This window comes from Ischnura elegans, chromosome 2, assembly GCF_921293095.1.
Source record: "Ischnura elegans chromosome 2, ioIscEleg1.1, whole genome shotgun sequence".
NCBI classification, from domain to species: Eukaryota; Metazoa; Arthropoda; class Insecta; order Odonata; family Coenagrionidae; genus Ischnura; species Ischnura elegans.
Window position 1 is genome coordinate 124,478,763 of NC_060247.1, and position 15,517 is coordinate 124,494,279.

Genomic DNA, 15,517 nt, shown 5'->3' on the forward strand with positions numbered 1-15,517 from the left:
CATCGCAGAGGGGAAGCAGGCGCGTGCACAAAGGGAGGGATAGGATCGATCCCACTTGGCGGGCACGGAAAGAGGGAATGCTGGGAAGACGAAGAAGAAAGGGATACGAGGGAAGGATGGAGAGGCGAGAGAGAGAGGATAGGGTCGGGATGCTGGGAAATGAGTCTGGAAGGGAGGAAAAGGGGGGGGGGCAGAATAAGGCGGATGTGTCGGGATCTCTCTCGGCGGGACTCAGGTGAGCTTGGTCGCTGGTGAAGAGGAAAAGTCTCGGCGGGAGTCGGAGTAGAGGGGGAGGGATTACGGGGCCACGGCGGGTGAACGAGGAGCGCGCGGATTTGAGAATAAAATAAAACAAAAGCGTGCCGAAGGCGCGGAGGAAACGAATGCACGTCGCCTGAATAGTTGGGTAAAAAGGCATTGTGCGCGGAGGAAGCTGAATTCGACGTGTTTTCACGGAGCTGCACGGCGTTTAAATCGGTGAAGTTGAGGATATCGCTATCATTCTCGAAATTTATTTCGCTGCGACTGCTCGTCCTCGGTTGAAAAAGGAAGTGCCAAGTGGGCCTCATTGCCCATGTCTCACAAATGGTAATAAAGGAACGATGAATAAATTTTCATAGAGAAAAATAAAGATTGAGAGGGTTATTGTGTCCTTTTTCTTCCTAATGAAATAAAAACTAAGATTTAGACGGAATTTTAGACTCCGAGAATCCTCCCAGTAAATTATAAAGCTGGAATTTAATATCCGTCTTCTAAGTGAGAAGAATATATGAAGTAACAGTTATCAATGTTCAACAAGAGAATTTACGGTATTTTTCACGTCATCAATGTCAGTCACAGCTTATTCTACAAGCCTCTTAAGCTGTCATCTTACTGTATTTATTTTAAAATTATTTTGATTCAGAAGTTTCAATGCTAAAATTTCAAAAATATATGGGAAGTAAGAGAGTTGTAGACAATTTTTTTCCTGCTAAAATTTCAACAAGGTTATAGTAATCTCCTCATTTCAAAACATGGTTCCGTAAACCGAGAAGATGCTTTAAAACCATAAAAAAAGTAATCGTAAAATCAACGCACGAGGACTTTTAATGGTTTATATGATATATATGACTATCCATAGTCCTCTACCTGGTTTGCGACTGGCTACATTCAAGAGAAAGTTTAGCTGTTCTAAATTAACACTTACCCCAAGTCTATAGTTATCCCAAGTCAAGTAAAGTTAAGTTTTGCGCGAGGCATAATTTTGTTAGTACTTCTCATTATAACGATACTTTCACAATATTACCCCCGTCATTATACTTAAAATTGCAATTGCATATTTCTCCCGATAAGTGGTGAAGTGGCGTTGAATAGTGACTGAAAAATTGACTACTCTCAAAAGAGTTTTTTTTTCGTAAAAAGGAAGTCATTCACTAAGTCCTCCGAGATCGCCCGATGAATCCGATCAGAACAATTCAACTTTTTTGAGAGTTCTATGCAAAATCAGCATAATAATACCCGATACACTTGGGGGTGAAACTAATGATTAGTAGAGTTAAAAAATTAATATCATCTTGCATGAAGAACATTTTCATTTTATACGTGAAATTTAGGCTTTAAAAATGCGGAATTAAATATCCGATCACTAGAAGTTCACGTAATAGCGTGAGGCATTGGACGAAATCACGTGACGGAAGTCCGACGGAAGTGTCGTCGCTGGCGTTAGGGTAGCTTCGTTTGTGAAGTGGACGGCAGTGGTGGAAGAATGGGCGAGTGGAGTAATGGATCGGCTTAGTGAATCACGTCGAACCCTTCAACCCTCATAATCAATACACCCCACCGGCCTCTCCTACCCCCCCTCACGCATATGCACAAGCCGAACCCCCGGTCTACACGCGGACGTCTGCAAACAGTCCACGATCCTCTCGCCTCCTCATTCACCATTCCAGTCTACGTGAGGTTAAACGTGGATCGAAATAATAACACAGTGACATCGAAAAGTTAACACGGACACTATTTCGTCTAGCTGAAGAGGACACACCAACCCTGCTCCACGATCGTATTTTATATTTTCGTTAAGCACTACTCGATGCTCCATTAAATGCCGCAACATTTTTTCTATAAATTCTCTATGTTTACAAGTGTATCGTTATATTATTTGATCCATTTTCTGTATCATTTTACTCTTGATTTTGTACGCAGCTATGTTGCCCATACTGTAGTATTCCCCATTGTAATGCCTGTAAATAGGCATAATGACCCGTTCCACACTAGTACAAAACTTGTCCTCAGGAATCAATAAAATTTTTTGTTTTTAAAACTTATGATATCGCGTTGATGGGAGCAGTATCGACTTAATAATTTTCCACCCAACGTTTAATTAACCAAAGCGGTTCCTTGATAATTAAACTGTAACGGTCGAAACCGATTGGCTTAAATAAACGTTGTGTGGAAAATTAGAAAGTCATTATTACTCGCATTGACATGACACCATTCCAAAAAGTTCAACCAATCTACGATTGAATCATTCGGATATCGTCTTGAAAATGTCACGATATTCAAAGCAAACTCTCGTCAAGGTTGGTTGTCTACCGAATGTAATAATGTTGCCTCCGTATACACACTGAGGTAAAATTTTCATATTTAAGATAGAGGAAAACGTTGGCAAGGGTCTACCTGGCCTGAACATTTCTAGATGATGGCGTGAATTTTTAAACAAATTATTCGTCTCGACAAAAGTCCGGTCTAGCGGAAGCAATGCGTCCTCACGATGGTGAACTTCACGCATCAACCGATTAAATTGTGATTTAATGTCATCGTAGCAATTTTGGTTTCAAGGAACATTCTGAAGGTCATTTTAGCCGCGGAAACATTAAGTTAAGGGATTAGAATGCTTATTTGCTCTTTCCGAATTAAATTACAAAGTTAACAATTTAAGTTAAAAAACAAGTGGATTATAGAATTACGGCACCTAATACTGATTCTCATTTGAAGTTTATAACGATGAATTGGGAACTGAGTGGATTAGTTTTCGCGGTTCTTTTGCCATTGTATGCATCGCCGACTGACAGTAAGGAAAAAAAAAGGTTTGGAGCTCAACATTCACCGCCGGATCTTAGAGACAAAAAGCAATTTTCGACACTCGGTAGGAAAGTCAGATGACTCGATACCAAAACGCTATTCCATAAACGCAAGCCAAGTCTTCGAAACTGAAGGATTTATAGACAGATAAGGCGGAGAAAAATGAAATATTCGCCGATTCAAATTAACTACAAGGTATGTTTCTATTAAGCAAGTATTTTCATTCCGGGGCTGAGATAAAAAAAATACCATTTTTTTGCGTCGGATTAAAGCTAATTTCGTGAGCGAATGCTATTCTTTCCAATCGATGAATGCAAATTGTAGTGCAAGTATCACCAGAGAGGGATCTAAGACCTGCGGCACGAGCGAGTCCATACTTTTCGAGGAGTGAGTACGTCATGAGGGAGGTTAAAGAGAAGGGGGTGGGGAGGAGTTGTGCTGAAACGGGGAGAGGAGAGGAGGAGGGGGTGAGACACGAAGGCGCAGTCGTTCTAATTGAAGGGACTAACGCCGCGGCCAAACGCGAGAATTAGAACTAACTAGCGAAATCCGCCTGCCCTCACCCCTTCTTTTCCATGTATCTGCGAGGGGACGCCATCACGGCGAAGGGCAGCTCGGATTTCTCACCCCTCGCACCCCCTCCCCCGACAGCAACCACACCGCAAGACGAGCAGCCAGTGGACAGGCGTCTCTCCCGCACGAACAGCCTTTTTTCCTCGCGTGTTTATTTTATTTAAGTATTCTTCCCTTTCAAGTAGTTTTACATGGAGAATTTTGCCGATTACCCCATCCAATCTCCTCTAGACCTCTGTTTAATTTACCCAGAAGACCTATGTCAACTTCTGAATGCATTAAAAACTTGTAAATTCTAAACATGAAAAAATAGTTCGATGACATTTTAATGCAGGAAAATATGGTCTCCTCTTTTCAGTTCACGACAAGCCCGACTCCCTCTCATTCCTTACATATTAATCTTATATTATTCATTCCCCTCCCTCGCTTACATAACATTCTTCCCTGTAAAGTTGTTTCTAATATCCTACTGCCCGCTCAGCACTCGCTCAATCTAAACTTTATGTCTTCTTTGTATCTCATCTAGAAGCCTCCTCTCCTTATCCACCATTTCTAGCACTTTACTTGCTTAAATTTAAGCCATCATCTTGAAATATGCAGGGTGTACCCAGCTAACCCAAATTTTGACTGAATTAAAAATGTTAATCTACTTATTTTTTCAGATTTAACATTAGGATCTTAGAGATGCGGGCAACTTTTGAAATTAGAACCATTCAATATTCCTTGAAATGCTAAATATGATGGCATTAATTCTTTAGCAAGGAGTACACCGCGAAAGAAGAGGAAATAGGACCGGTTGAGCGGGAGGGCTGAGTCCACCACATGACGGCCAGCAATCTCACTTTTCTCGTACGTCGCGTCACCACCATCTCGTCACATACTATCGAATCAAATCTTATAACCTTTCAGATGCCGGAATTTTCCGTCGATAAAATTACTTATTTTTTTTAAACAAACGGAGTTTCAAGGATTTTCTCACAGGCATTGGTAACTATAACCTCCGAACTATTGGTAATTATTTGTAACTTTACAGAAACAAATTGGAGATGAGAACGAAGTATTGTGTATGCATACATCAAGGATGATGTGATGTGGAGGCAGACAAATGGACTTGCGCCATCTTGAGGAGGAAAGTAGGCGGGAAGGGCGATCCAATTCACTTGAGTGAATTAGGGACCAAATCAATTTTCATTTAAAAGATTCCGGAGGGAAGTAAGCTAGAGGGAGGAGAGGACGTTACATCAAGTGTCTTCGTCTTTTGAGGATAGAATTTTAGGAATTCCATCATTGCATGTGTCTTGGCGCAGGGATACTCCCCTACGAAATAGGAAGGGACTGTTGTTGCGCATGTCCTTCCCTGCACTTTATCTCAGCAACCTTCAAAGAGCACTAAAATGTAAGTCGCCAATTACGGAGTCTCTTCAGAGGGGCTTCCAAAGCCCGTCCCTTAACTTCCAACCAAATTCTCGCCAGTGCCATTCAGTGCAGTACACGGAATGCGCCTTGGGCCGCGCGGCGCCGTATGTCACCAGATCAGGCCAGCAGATAGGCGGGCACGCAACGCATTCCAAGATTTTATCACATCTCATTTCGGGCAGGGGTTTGAACGGTAATTTGCGGCAGAACGACTGAAGTTGCATGCCAAATTTTGATTGCTGAGGAATTCTCCTTCCATGTTCCTTCAAAGCGAAACTGAAGTCTTCTCTCGACTGTAACGTCGCACAAAGAATGACAGGATAAATTTGAAGGACAAACTAAATACGTGGACAATCGATGTCTTACACAAGGTAACCATCACTCGTTTCAGGATAATTTCGAAATAACTATTAAAAGAAGCCCACAGAAAAGTGTGGAAAAAATATTAAGCAATATTTACTCCTCAAAATCAATATTTGTTCGGCAATTTGCGAAAAAACTGGTAATTGGCCACTGAGGGACGGAAACGTGAGTTATCGTCCTTTACGACCGCCACGTAGGATCAACAGTACCTACCATTTTACAATTTATTGTTTCATTTAAGTACAGGCTATGGCCGTCTTGGCAATGCATTTTCTCGTTAAATCAAGGAATATTCATGAGATCGTCTTTCATATCTATTTCATAAAATGAATGTTTAAAATTAAATTCCTACAAAACGTATAACTAATCGTTCATCGCCATATTAAGCTAAGAGCTGCGCCATGCCTGTGGTTGTAATTCAAAGGGTTGCTGAGAGACGACCAAAGAGGAAGTCTTATAACCACGCACAACATGATTTATACCCATAATGCAGAGAGTTAAAATTAAATTACGATTCTCAGTCAGTTAATGGTCGATTCCGTGAACGAAATAGTACCCGAGGGCTCCCGTACAGTGCATTCGTGAGGTCGATGCAAAGGAGAATTGACTTTATTGTTTTGGAAAGTGCATAAGTACACATATGTTGTATAATCCATTTTTCTTCCGTTGAAATAAGAAAAACAAAAGCGTGTTCCCCCGGATGTGTTATTAAAGCAATATTCATCGGAATAAGGATGCAGAATTATTGACAGCGAGAGGAGCCACAGGGATAAAACTTTATTCACACACTTTGCTTCCGTTTTCGGACTAACTTTTATGTCAATCGTTTTGCAGAAATAGGGGCCTGGTCAACTAGGTGTGGTAGAAACTTCATCGGTCAAGTAGTTGGACAGAGAGGAGGACTCACCAGACTGGATGCAATCAAGGAGGGTGGAGCCGAAGGAGGTCTTCTTGGTCTTGAGGGCATCGAACACCTCCTTTGTCAGGTACTTCTTGAGGAGGGACTTGGAATCGGACTCCTGCAATTTCTTGAAGCCAGCCTCCAGCTTCTCGAGCACTGCTGCGTCACACATGGTGTACTTCCTGCAATTTCAAAAGATCACTGACATGAGTGCCAAAGATATTCCACATACTTCTAGTTAATCATTTACTTGAAATTGATGGCTTTCATTGTTTCGTCATAGAACGGGAAATATAGCAAAATGCAACGGTTTTATCGAAGAGAGTAGGCACGGGGGTAAACACTTAAAAATTGTATCTCACAGATAAGATTAGGGAAAACATGAAGGAAACGATATCCATTAAATATTTTCCACGCTGCGGCCCAATCATGGCACAGAAAGTACAGCTGCTGCAAATCTCGAACCCTGGTCTTTAAGAGCCTTTTCAGAGAAAATATTTTCGGGGCCACTGTTTTCCTCAAAAACCTCGAACTACAGAATACACTGCGGTTATGTATAAAGCCTAAAACTACTACAAACAAGCACGAGGTATAAATTCGTAAATACATTGATATTTTAGTTTTGTAAGCCACGAGCATCCACTTGTTTCAAGATCTAGGTATTTCCTACATTTACTAACAGACTCACCGGAGGTAAGACCTATAGAAGAAAATATTTCGAATAAAGTCCATTTTAATACTAATTGATTTGGATAAAGCAACAATGACGAGATAAACATGTTTTGCCAATAGAAATGATGCATTGATAGAATATTTGGGATAAGTGCAAAAACAGCTCATACCCCATTCTAAATCACGAAGAGCATAAAATGTATTGATAAATCAAATTCCTTCGTCTTCCTCTTTGACGAGACTATTTTATTCGACTATTAGTTTTATTATTTATGTTTTGACCCCTGGAAACGAGTATTGTTAGGCGCCGACTGACTTTTCATGTAAAGGAAAACGATCTTTTGTTACCATAACCTTTTACATATCACTTTGTCATTGGAGTTGATTTAAGCTTTAACTATTGTTTACAGTGACTTAAAAATGGTCTCTCAGCGAAAAAATTGAATTAATTCATAGAATTTTTCGTTCGAATAATCGACTTATCTACTTTTCGATGAAGCCTCTTCCTTCCCCAGCGTTAAAGGTTGCTACTTGGAAGTATAGCGCGACCGCCGTTTGCTTACCGTTAAAAGTCGCGTATGTCGACCAAAAATCGGTTTCCTTGCCAAAAGGTATTAATGCTGTGCAAAAACTGTTGATGAAAAATCGGTTATCGGTCATTATTTCGTTCGGTATACTGCGTAATCCTTTCGCCGAGGAAAAATTTTCCTCTTGATGACTTTCATACAATTTGAAAAAGAAGACCAAAGAAAAAGATTCTTATGTCAATTATGACTAATGTCTCAGGTAAGGCTTCAGATTTTCAAAATTAGTGCTTCAAAAGATACATAATTTTTCTTAAGCTAAAAAATCATGGATGCATCCTTATGATCTGAAACTTACACAGCAGTCAGCTGTATGGATGTGTCGAGATAAACCAAATCTAACAAAAGTTGGAGCGCTTCGATGCAAGAGGTCGCCAGTTTTTTTTTCAGTAAAGCTTTAGGAATATTATAGCAATAGCGCTTTCAAACGCAAACTTAACGTAAATGAATCAATTCCGAATGATATAAATGGCAATTTATTTGCCGTAAGTATTCGGTGAAATGAGGAAAGCAAACCAGAGCGGATGGAACTATCATCATCTTCGCCAATCAAAGCTCCTACTTATTTCGTCCAACAACCGAGACTTACTAGGGTAAAAAAAATGAAATAAAGGGTTGTAAAGACCTGACTTGTAAGCCATTTGTTTTATTATACCCGTACGTCAAGAATGAATTGAGTGGTCAACGATAGAAGAAACACTTGACCCGCTTAAACACCATACGTTGGATATGTCTGAAGAGGAATTGAAAAAATGCTTTGACAACTGGTTCGAATTCACGAAACAGTTTTAACCATATTAGAGCATGCTTTGAAAACAGTTGAGCCATTTCCAATGACATATTGCATTTTTTTATCATTAGGATCCAAGTATAAATATTGCCCCTCGGTTCCCTTCAGAACAATTATGTACTCAGCATAAGTACGCGCTAAAGACAGTAAGTTATGGAATACTACCATTCACACTTCGGAGAGGTTACTGGGTTAACGATGTATATCGTGGCGAAGTAAACTCGCTCACTCCACCCGAACAAAAGATCTTTCCATAATTTTTCAAAATTTAATACGGACACTTGGACAAACTTAAGTTATAACGTATGAGCTAATTTTAATTATTTTTTGACTGAGTCGGAAAAAAATATTAGTGAGGGTTAATATTGGGCAATCCAAACATTTGAGAGGGTAGCGTAGGTCATGGTGGTCCCAAGAGGACTGGGGCAGTGGAAGAGGGAGCGAAGGGAGCGTTGATGAGACAAAAGGACCTTTGGGATCCTTCCAAAGGCTCAAGCGACGGTTCTTCAGATTTTATACTCTTTCACCCTCGCTCGAAACATCTACCGCGACCCCTTAATCTACTCTACACTCCCAAGCGCCATAAATGCCCGTCAAAACATCAAACTACTTGCGCATTTAATGCGTGCTGCTATCTCAATACCTATCTGATGATTTTGTGGATCCATCGAAAGTCTTGCAACTCAAACGGATGGAGAGAGAAATTTATATATCATTCGGCGAGCATTCGCGCTAATAACTCTTGAATAAAACACCTCCACATTAATTTCCCACGATTAACCAAAATAAAGCGACCCAGGTTGGGCACCTTGAGAATATCAGTCACCCGTTTTGACAGTTACACCTTGTAAACCTTGGTCGGTGCACGTTTTACTGTAAGTGTGAAAAATTACTAATGAGGTGTTTTCTCCCATCATCATGATTCCACCAGATACAACTGGAGTGTATCGCTTTCATTCGCTTCGAGAACGCATTGAAACAGGATAGAAATGGCGCGTAGACAAATGTGTTATACTACCTGCTCGAGTTGGACGATAATGGCTTGTAGATCCATAGCGCCAACAAAATGAACGGCAGGAAAATGAGGAGTCTGATTCTGGTTAAGCGGCGGGCGCGCGCCATTACTGAAGTTCACCACGTGGCATACGTGGGAGGGAGGAGGGGGCGGAAGGGAGAGGGGGCCGGCTATCGGGGAGGCGAGTCGTGTGTGTAAACACGCCATTGAGAAAGCAAACGCAGACCCATTCCTCAGACGCACATCCTCTTTCTCCACCACGCCAATCCACCCCCTTAGTTAAGACAGACCCATCGAGGAGAGACTGCCCATGAAGACTGACCCAACGAGGTCGCGGAGGCTATCACGAACAAAACAAATCGACTTCCGGCGCTATGAATCCTCATAGGAAAAGAATGGCTCCACCGAAAAATTTGTGATTACGAAATAAGATAAGACGCCTCTTCGAAAGAAAATCGAGAAAGTGCCTCAGACATTCAATATATCGTCGCTTGGTCGTGACCCAGACCAGTTACTATTTCCAATGTGCCAATCAGAGATGGTGCCATAGAGCAAACGGAGTCACACAAAAATATTCCGTTCGTACACACACAAACTAAAATCTGTTTTTCCTCCAAAATTTTGGATTTCAGTAACTCCTCGAAGGCTCCTAAGGATTTCCTACGATATCCTCTCGTTTCCTTAGTTTCGAGGTCTAAAAAAAGAAGTTTGCTCATCGAGGCGGACGCAATCCATCTCTCCTTTCGAGACAAATCCCTTCGAGCAGCAGATTACGAGAGGTGCTCCTTCGATAAGCAGCCGATAGCAACTACAATCCATCGTGCGTTACCTGCAATACTGGGGAGACTTGAAGGAAAAAGAAGAAGAAGAATAACAGAAAAAAAATATTAGTTGAAAATTATCTTTGCTTTGATACCGAGATTTTGCTATTTTTTCCAAGCAGAACTGCTTTCCATGAAAAATGAATCCATCGCACTCGATCGTTTTGCCCCTGTAAGTCACCCGTGGGCTGAAAAGGGGGCCATCGGATTTGTGGGGGTCGCAATATTACCAGCGCCTCATTGGGCACGCCTGCTTACGTGACCAAGTGCTCGCTAACGAGGGACGAGACGGGAAACGTCATCAAAGGGGAAGGGGAGGGAGAACGGACGGAGTGGGGGGGGGGGAATGCAAGACCCGCCGACGAAGAGGGAAACCTCTTGGTAAATGGTTCCTGAGTAAACACGGAGAGGTCAACTGCCGCCCGACTATCAGCACACACAAGAGGGGGGGGGGGGGGACGCCAAATATCATCCTAAGCGGCTCTCACTACGGCCCACGAGAGGAGGAAATTCGGGAGTGTCATTTCCGAAGGCCAGCACCCCATCGCGTCGAAAGGATATCGGAAGCATGGAGACATCCACTCACGAGGAGACTTCAGAGACTCAAAGCGTTGTTTCTCTTTAAGAAAACTCGTGCCTCCCTCTCGACGGTCGTTTGTCTTTTTTTGTGATTTGAATCGTACGCTCTCAACTTCAAAATTTCAGAATGAAGAGGAGAGATATTTTAATATTTTCCATTACCTTTGACGTAAAAAGTGACATCAGAGGCAAACATGTAAGTGACACCGATACAAGGGCGTACCCAGGATCAAAACTAGACGAGGGAAAGCCGTGGTCGTTCAAGTTGTAGCACAGAAAAGGTAATGAAACAAAATTCTCAACAAAATTATAACAACGCTATATTAGATTTTAAAACTATTTGCTCAGAAAACATTTTTATTTTAATTACATGTTTTATCCCTAAATCACTTTTATTGGATTTAAAGAAAATTTGCGCAAAGATATTGTTTTGCTTACGGGAGGGGAAACTGCCCCCTCTTGCCCCCCGCTGGGAACGCCCATGCATCGATTACACATTTTAGATATAGGCATAAATAGGGTCAACTTCATGCAAACCTAAAAATTTCATGATAATAACATATATTTTAATCAAGTAATATGTCACCGAAAATGATCGGTCGTGCGGATATGGTGCGTCACCATGAGTAGGTATCTTCAGACAAAACGTTCCATTTCTCCCTCTTAGTTAAGGAAGTTCCTTCGCAAATTAAAATGACTGTCTTTTCATTAGTTCTTTGAGCTTTAGAGAGAAATTCTCTCTCGGACCATAAAAGTTAGAAATTAATTTCTCGAATCATTTTTCACGGAAATCTTGACTGAAAAGATTACTGAAAATATTTGTGATTAAAATAAGTTATCTCAACAGAAGTGGCACTAGAGTTAACTTTTAATTTACTTTCTTCGAAAAACTAGATATAAGGAATCTATCTCCCCTTTCAAATGCCGAGGGATACTATAAATGAAAAGCTAGGTTTTTTCAAATGGCCCGTGCAAAAAGACTAAATTCAATGGTGGTTACGATCTTCACAAAGGCAGGTGAGCCTCCTTCCATTCATATTCTTCACGCGACATGTCCTACATATTTACAGACAAAACGTATTTGATTGACCCATCTCTAAAATTGTAACTACGAAATACAGCCCAATACATTGTGATTCAAACGGCATTTTCGTTAAATAAGACACTTGCAGCGGCTTAATAACTCACGCTAAGTTCATTAAGACTGTGGAGCAAGACATTCGGCCGCACGGTTTTCACTGGGGGGTCGCAATAATAACCCAAGCAATTTAACTAGATGGAATCATAAGTCTGAATGACAGCTCATGAGAGCTCCGTGGCACGAAGGCCGGGGAAGTTGGGCTTCGCACGAATCCCCTTTTCCCTTTGGGCGTGTCTCATCGACTGGCCCCGTCCTTTGTTACCACCGGGAGCGGAGGAAGTGGAATAATCCTCTTACTTTGTGAGTACACTAAGGATTAACACCTTGTTTAGAGTTGAAGAGGGAAAAAATTAGCGAGATTCCAGCGTATAAGACTAGCATAAGCCTCGAGGACATGTTTACACAAACATCGGGTCTTCATATTCGACGAGTTCTTAGAGCTAAAGAAACTGCAAACAATACAGCCAGGAATGTTTTTCCTAGAAAAATATGTGCTTGAGGAAAGGGAATTTTGGAATACGATGCAGAAAGGCAAATGAGTTGTAAGCGAATACTCAAGCCATCGAAAACAACCAAGAGTCGACCAATTGTCAATGAAGGAACTGTAACAAATGAGAATTAATAAAACAGCGATAGCAATGGTAGTATGCCCAAGCGCCATGCTGTAGAAAGGCATAAATAAACAAAGCGAGGGAAAACAAATTACGACAAGCTAATTATTACGTCTTAGGTCAGGCGTAGTTATTTCGTTCCGTTCGAAAGCGTTTCCTCAACGGAAATCGTGATGTGTTGCGTAATGGATAACTTTTCAGCGTCTTGAGTCGATATTATAACATCCTCTCCAACAAGATTATTGAATATTCCCAGGAGGAAGTAAATGATGAACTCCTTAACTACTCGTGCTTAATTTTCCAGTTAGAAATAAGCTATTTTTTGAGGGCAGTTAACCTGAAATTATATTAATGATGATATGATCTATCAAATTTATAATTTTTCACTGCTATTCCTCGCTATTGCAAATGTTATACGCTAAATGTTGAAGTACGTAATACGCAAAAGGCCATCAAACGTTTTCCTCTTCGCCCACACCGAAGGGAGGCGATGGAATTTGAAGTAGCCAGGTGAAAGGAGGAAAAGAGGAATATATATACTTCGGAAGGAGAATTCCGCGAGCGGGGAAGAAAGCGAAGGGGAGGGAAGGGTGCTTAAGAATAGAAGAGTGGTCACGGCCGGAGGGCGCAGAGGAAGGAGAGAAAGACGAAAGTGGAAATATCTCGGGAAGCGAGTGAATTAAGGGCGCGAATGGAATGCGAAAGAGAATGGGATATGTGCGCGCAAACGGATGGCCCATTCAAGGGCTGAGTGACCGATAGATGACAGGTCGGTCTGTGGGCGCGAAGAATGTCGAGTTGTCCCGGCAGCCGAGTGGCGCGGGTGCTGCAGTAAACATGGGCCGCATGATTTACGGGGGGACTGCCGACGCCAGACCACCCCTGGCTTCCGACGAGAGCGAAGCAGACACGGAGAACTGCACAACCAACATCCTAGCCACGCCCAAAGGCTCTCTTGAAGTGCCTTCGGCCAAAGAGATATAATGGCGACGGTACCCTCAAAATTTGAACCAGTACGGTACATTATGCAATAATATCAACAGTAACTCGCGCGTACAACTTCTTTCCTTAAGTAATTCATCACCCCTGAGTTACAATGTAGGTATTTCCGTAATAATTTAGCTTTACTATTGAATATTGTGAATTCAGGCCACCTTGCTATACTACATTTTGTATTTAAACCGGTCATGTAAAGAAAATTGAAGTATTTGTGGAAAATTACCAGTGACTATTAATTTACAATATGTTAGAATTATACCAGATACAGCCTGAAGCAATTGTATATATACAATTGAACATAACTTCTCTATATGCTACAATTCATATGATTTTTTCCTATTCAAGTTTCAAAATCCCTGACATCAAAAATTACAATTTAAAGCAGGATATAAGTGATAATTGATATATGTTATTTCCTCTCTCCGAAGTGAAAGCGATATTGTACACTACCTATAAGTAATGCATATACGTTAACACCTCTTTATTTATAGCTATTATAGTTCATGAAATATCCTTCATGGAGAGGTCGATAACTGTTATCTCGTAGATTTCATGGGGGAAGATCAACTCTTCCGTTTCCATTAAAAGAGAAATTACAAGCTTTCCCCAATCGGATAAAATACTCATCACTAGGTATGTTGAACCGATTATGAGCGCAAACCCGTGGAACAAGGAAATAACATTTCTTCTCGATGAAATAAAATTTTCCAGAGATTTAGCTGCTTTAAAATAGAAACTACCTAAAGTTGATTATAGAGATGGAAAGACTAACACGGGAGAGAAAAGTAGTTTCCAGTAGCTATAAATCAAAAGTAATTGAAAAATGCCGACTGGTAATCATTATTAAATTAGATTCGCACCCAATCATATTAATTTGGCATGCTCAATTGCTCATTTTTAAGATATAGGCTGATATTTAACGGTAGTGTTTTAAGATAAAATGCGAAACAAACTAATTGACAGGACTTACAATTTACGAGCGCAGTTTGGACTGCTGAGCATTCTCTGCTGCTGGAGATAATGTCCCTTATCTACTTCGATGCTTCATTTTCTATTTTTTAAATTGAAGTTTCGAGTAAAGGTTGTAGGTCACCGAACGTACGCTACGTCGATAAATGAATTTCACCGATGAATAATTCGTTCTCTTTTTGATAGCCTAATCCGAGATGAATGTTAGCTCATAATTGATTAAATAACTTTGCATATCAGCCAAAGTTACATGGTGTATTGGAGAGGATAATTAAAACATAGGTTTAGAAATCGATACACTCTCGCCAAAATCGTATTCGGTAGGTAACCAAAATAATACGCTCGAGTGCGCTAATGAGAATATTTGATACAGCACTGATAAAGGCCACGGGTAAAAAGGATATTGAAAACTCATTATGACGGCAGTGATATAGTAGGGTTCTACTGGCCATAACTTTTTTTTGTGCTCATGGTCACGAAACAGAATTTCTTATATCTAAAATTTCTTAAATCTTGCACTCAAATAACTACATGATTCTAATATTAGTAGGGGTGTGAGAACCAAATGAAACGGGGGATTGCCTCCATTACATAGTGGAGGCACTTTTCCGACACGTAGAAAATTTGTTATATTACCACTTTTGACGCATTTTAATCGGTTTTCAGAAGTGTCCCCAGTGTAGCAATGAGTGAAGAGCGAACCATTTATGATCAACATTTAGTGCATAACATTTACAATTGTTAATAATAGCATTGAAAAATTAAAAATTTTGATGGATAATATCACGAGGAGTTGAATTTTCGGTTAACTGCCTTCATTATATCTTGTTCTCCGGGAAATTCTGATCGCTCTGTCCGCCAGGGAGGCGAGTGGTGACTTTTATAAACCCATTAAAAATACGCGGTGGGGGACAACACATCCAGGGGCCGAAGGAAGAGTCCTTAGCCGTGATGTTCGTGGTCATGGCAATGAGATTTACCTAAAGCCGATGCTGAAAAACACGAAATGCCGGTAAAAAAGGC

The 15,517-nt window shown here is 40.9% G+C and overlaps 1 protein-coding gene across 2 annotated transcripts in view; it reads right to left on the reverse strand.

The window, feature by feature from the left end:
• LOC124154597 (arginine kinase) overlaps positions 1-15,517 on the reverse strand; it is a 46,787-nt gene that overhangs the window by 7,531 nt on the left and 23,739 nt on the right. For both annotated transcript variants that reach the window (XM_046528432.1, XM_046528431.1), the window contains exon 2: positions 6,320-6,495. In XM_046528432.1, coding sequence (XP_046384388.1) covers positions 6,320-6,485 — 166 coding nt within the window. In that variant the 5' untranslated portion in view covers positions 6,486-6,495. The remainder of the gene's footprint in view (positions 1-6,319; positions 6,496-15,517) is intronic.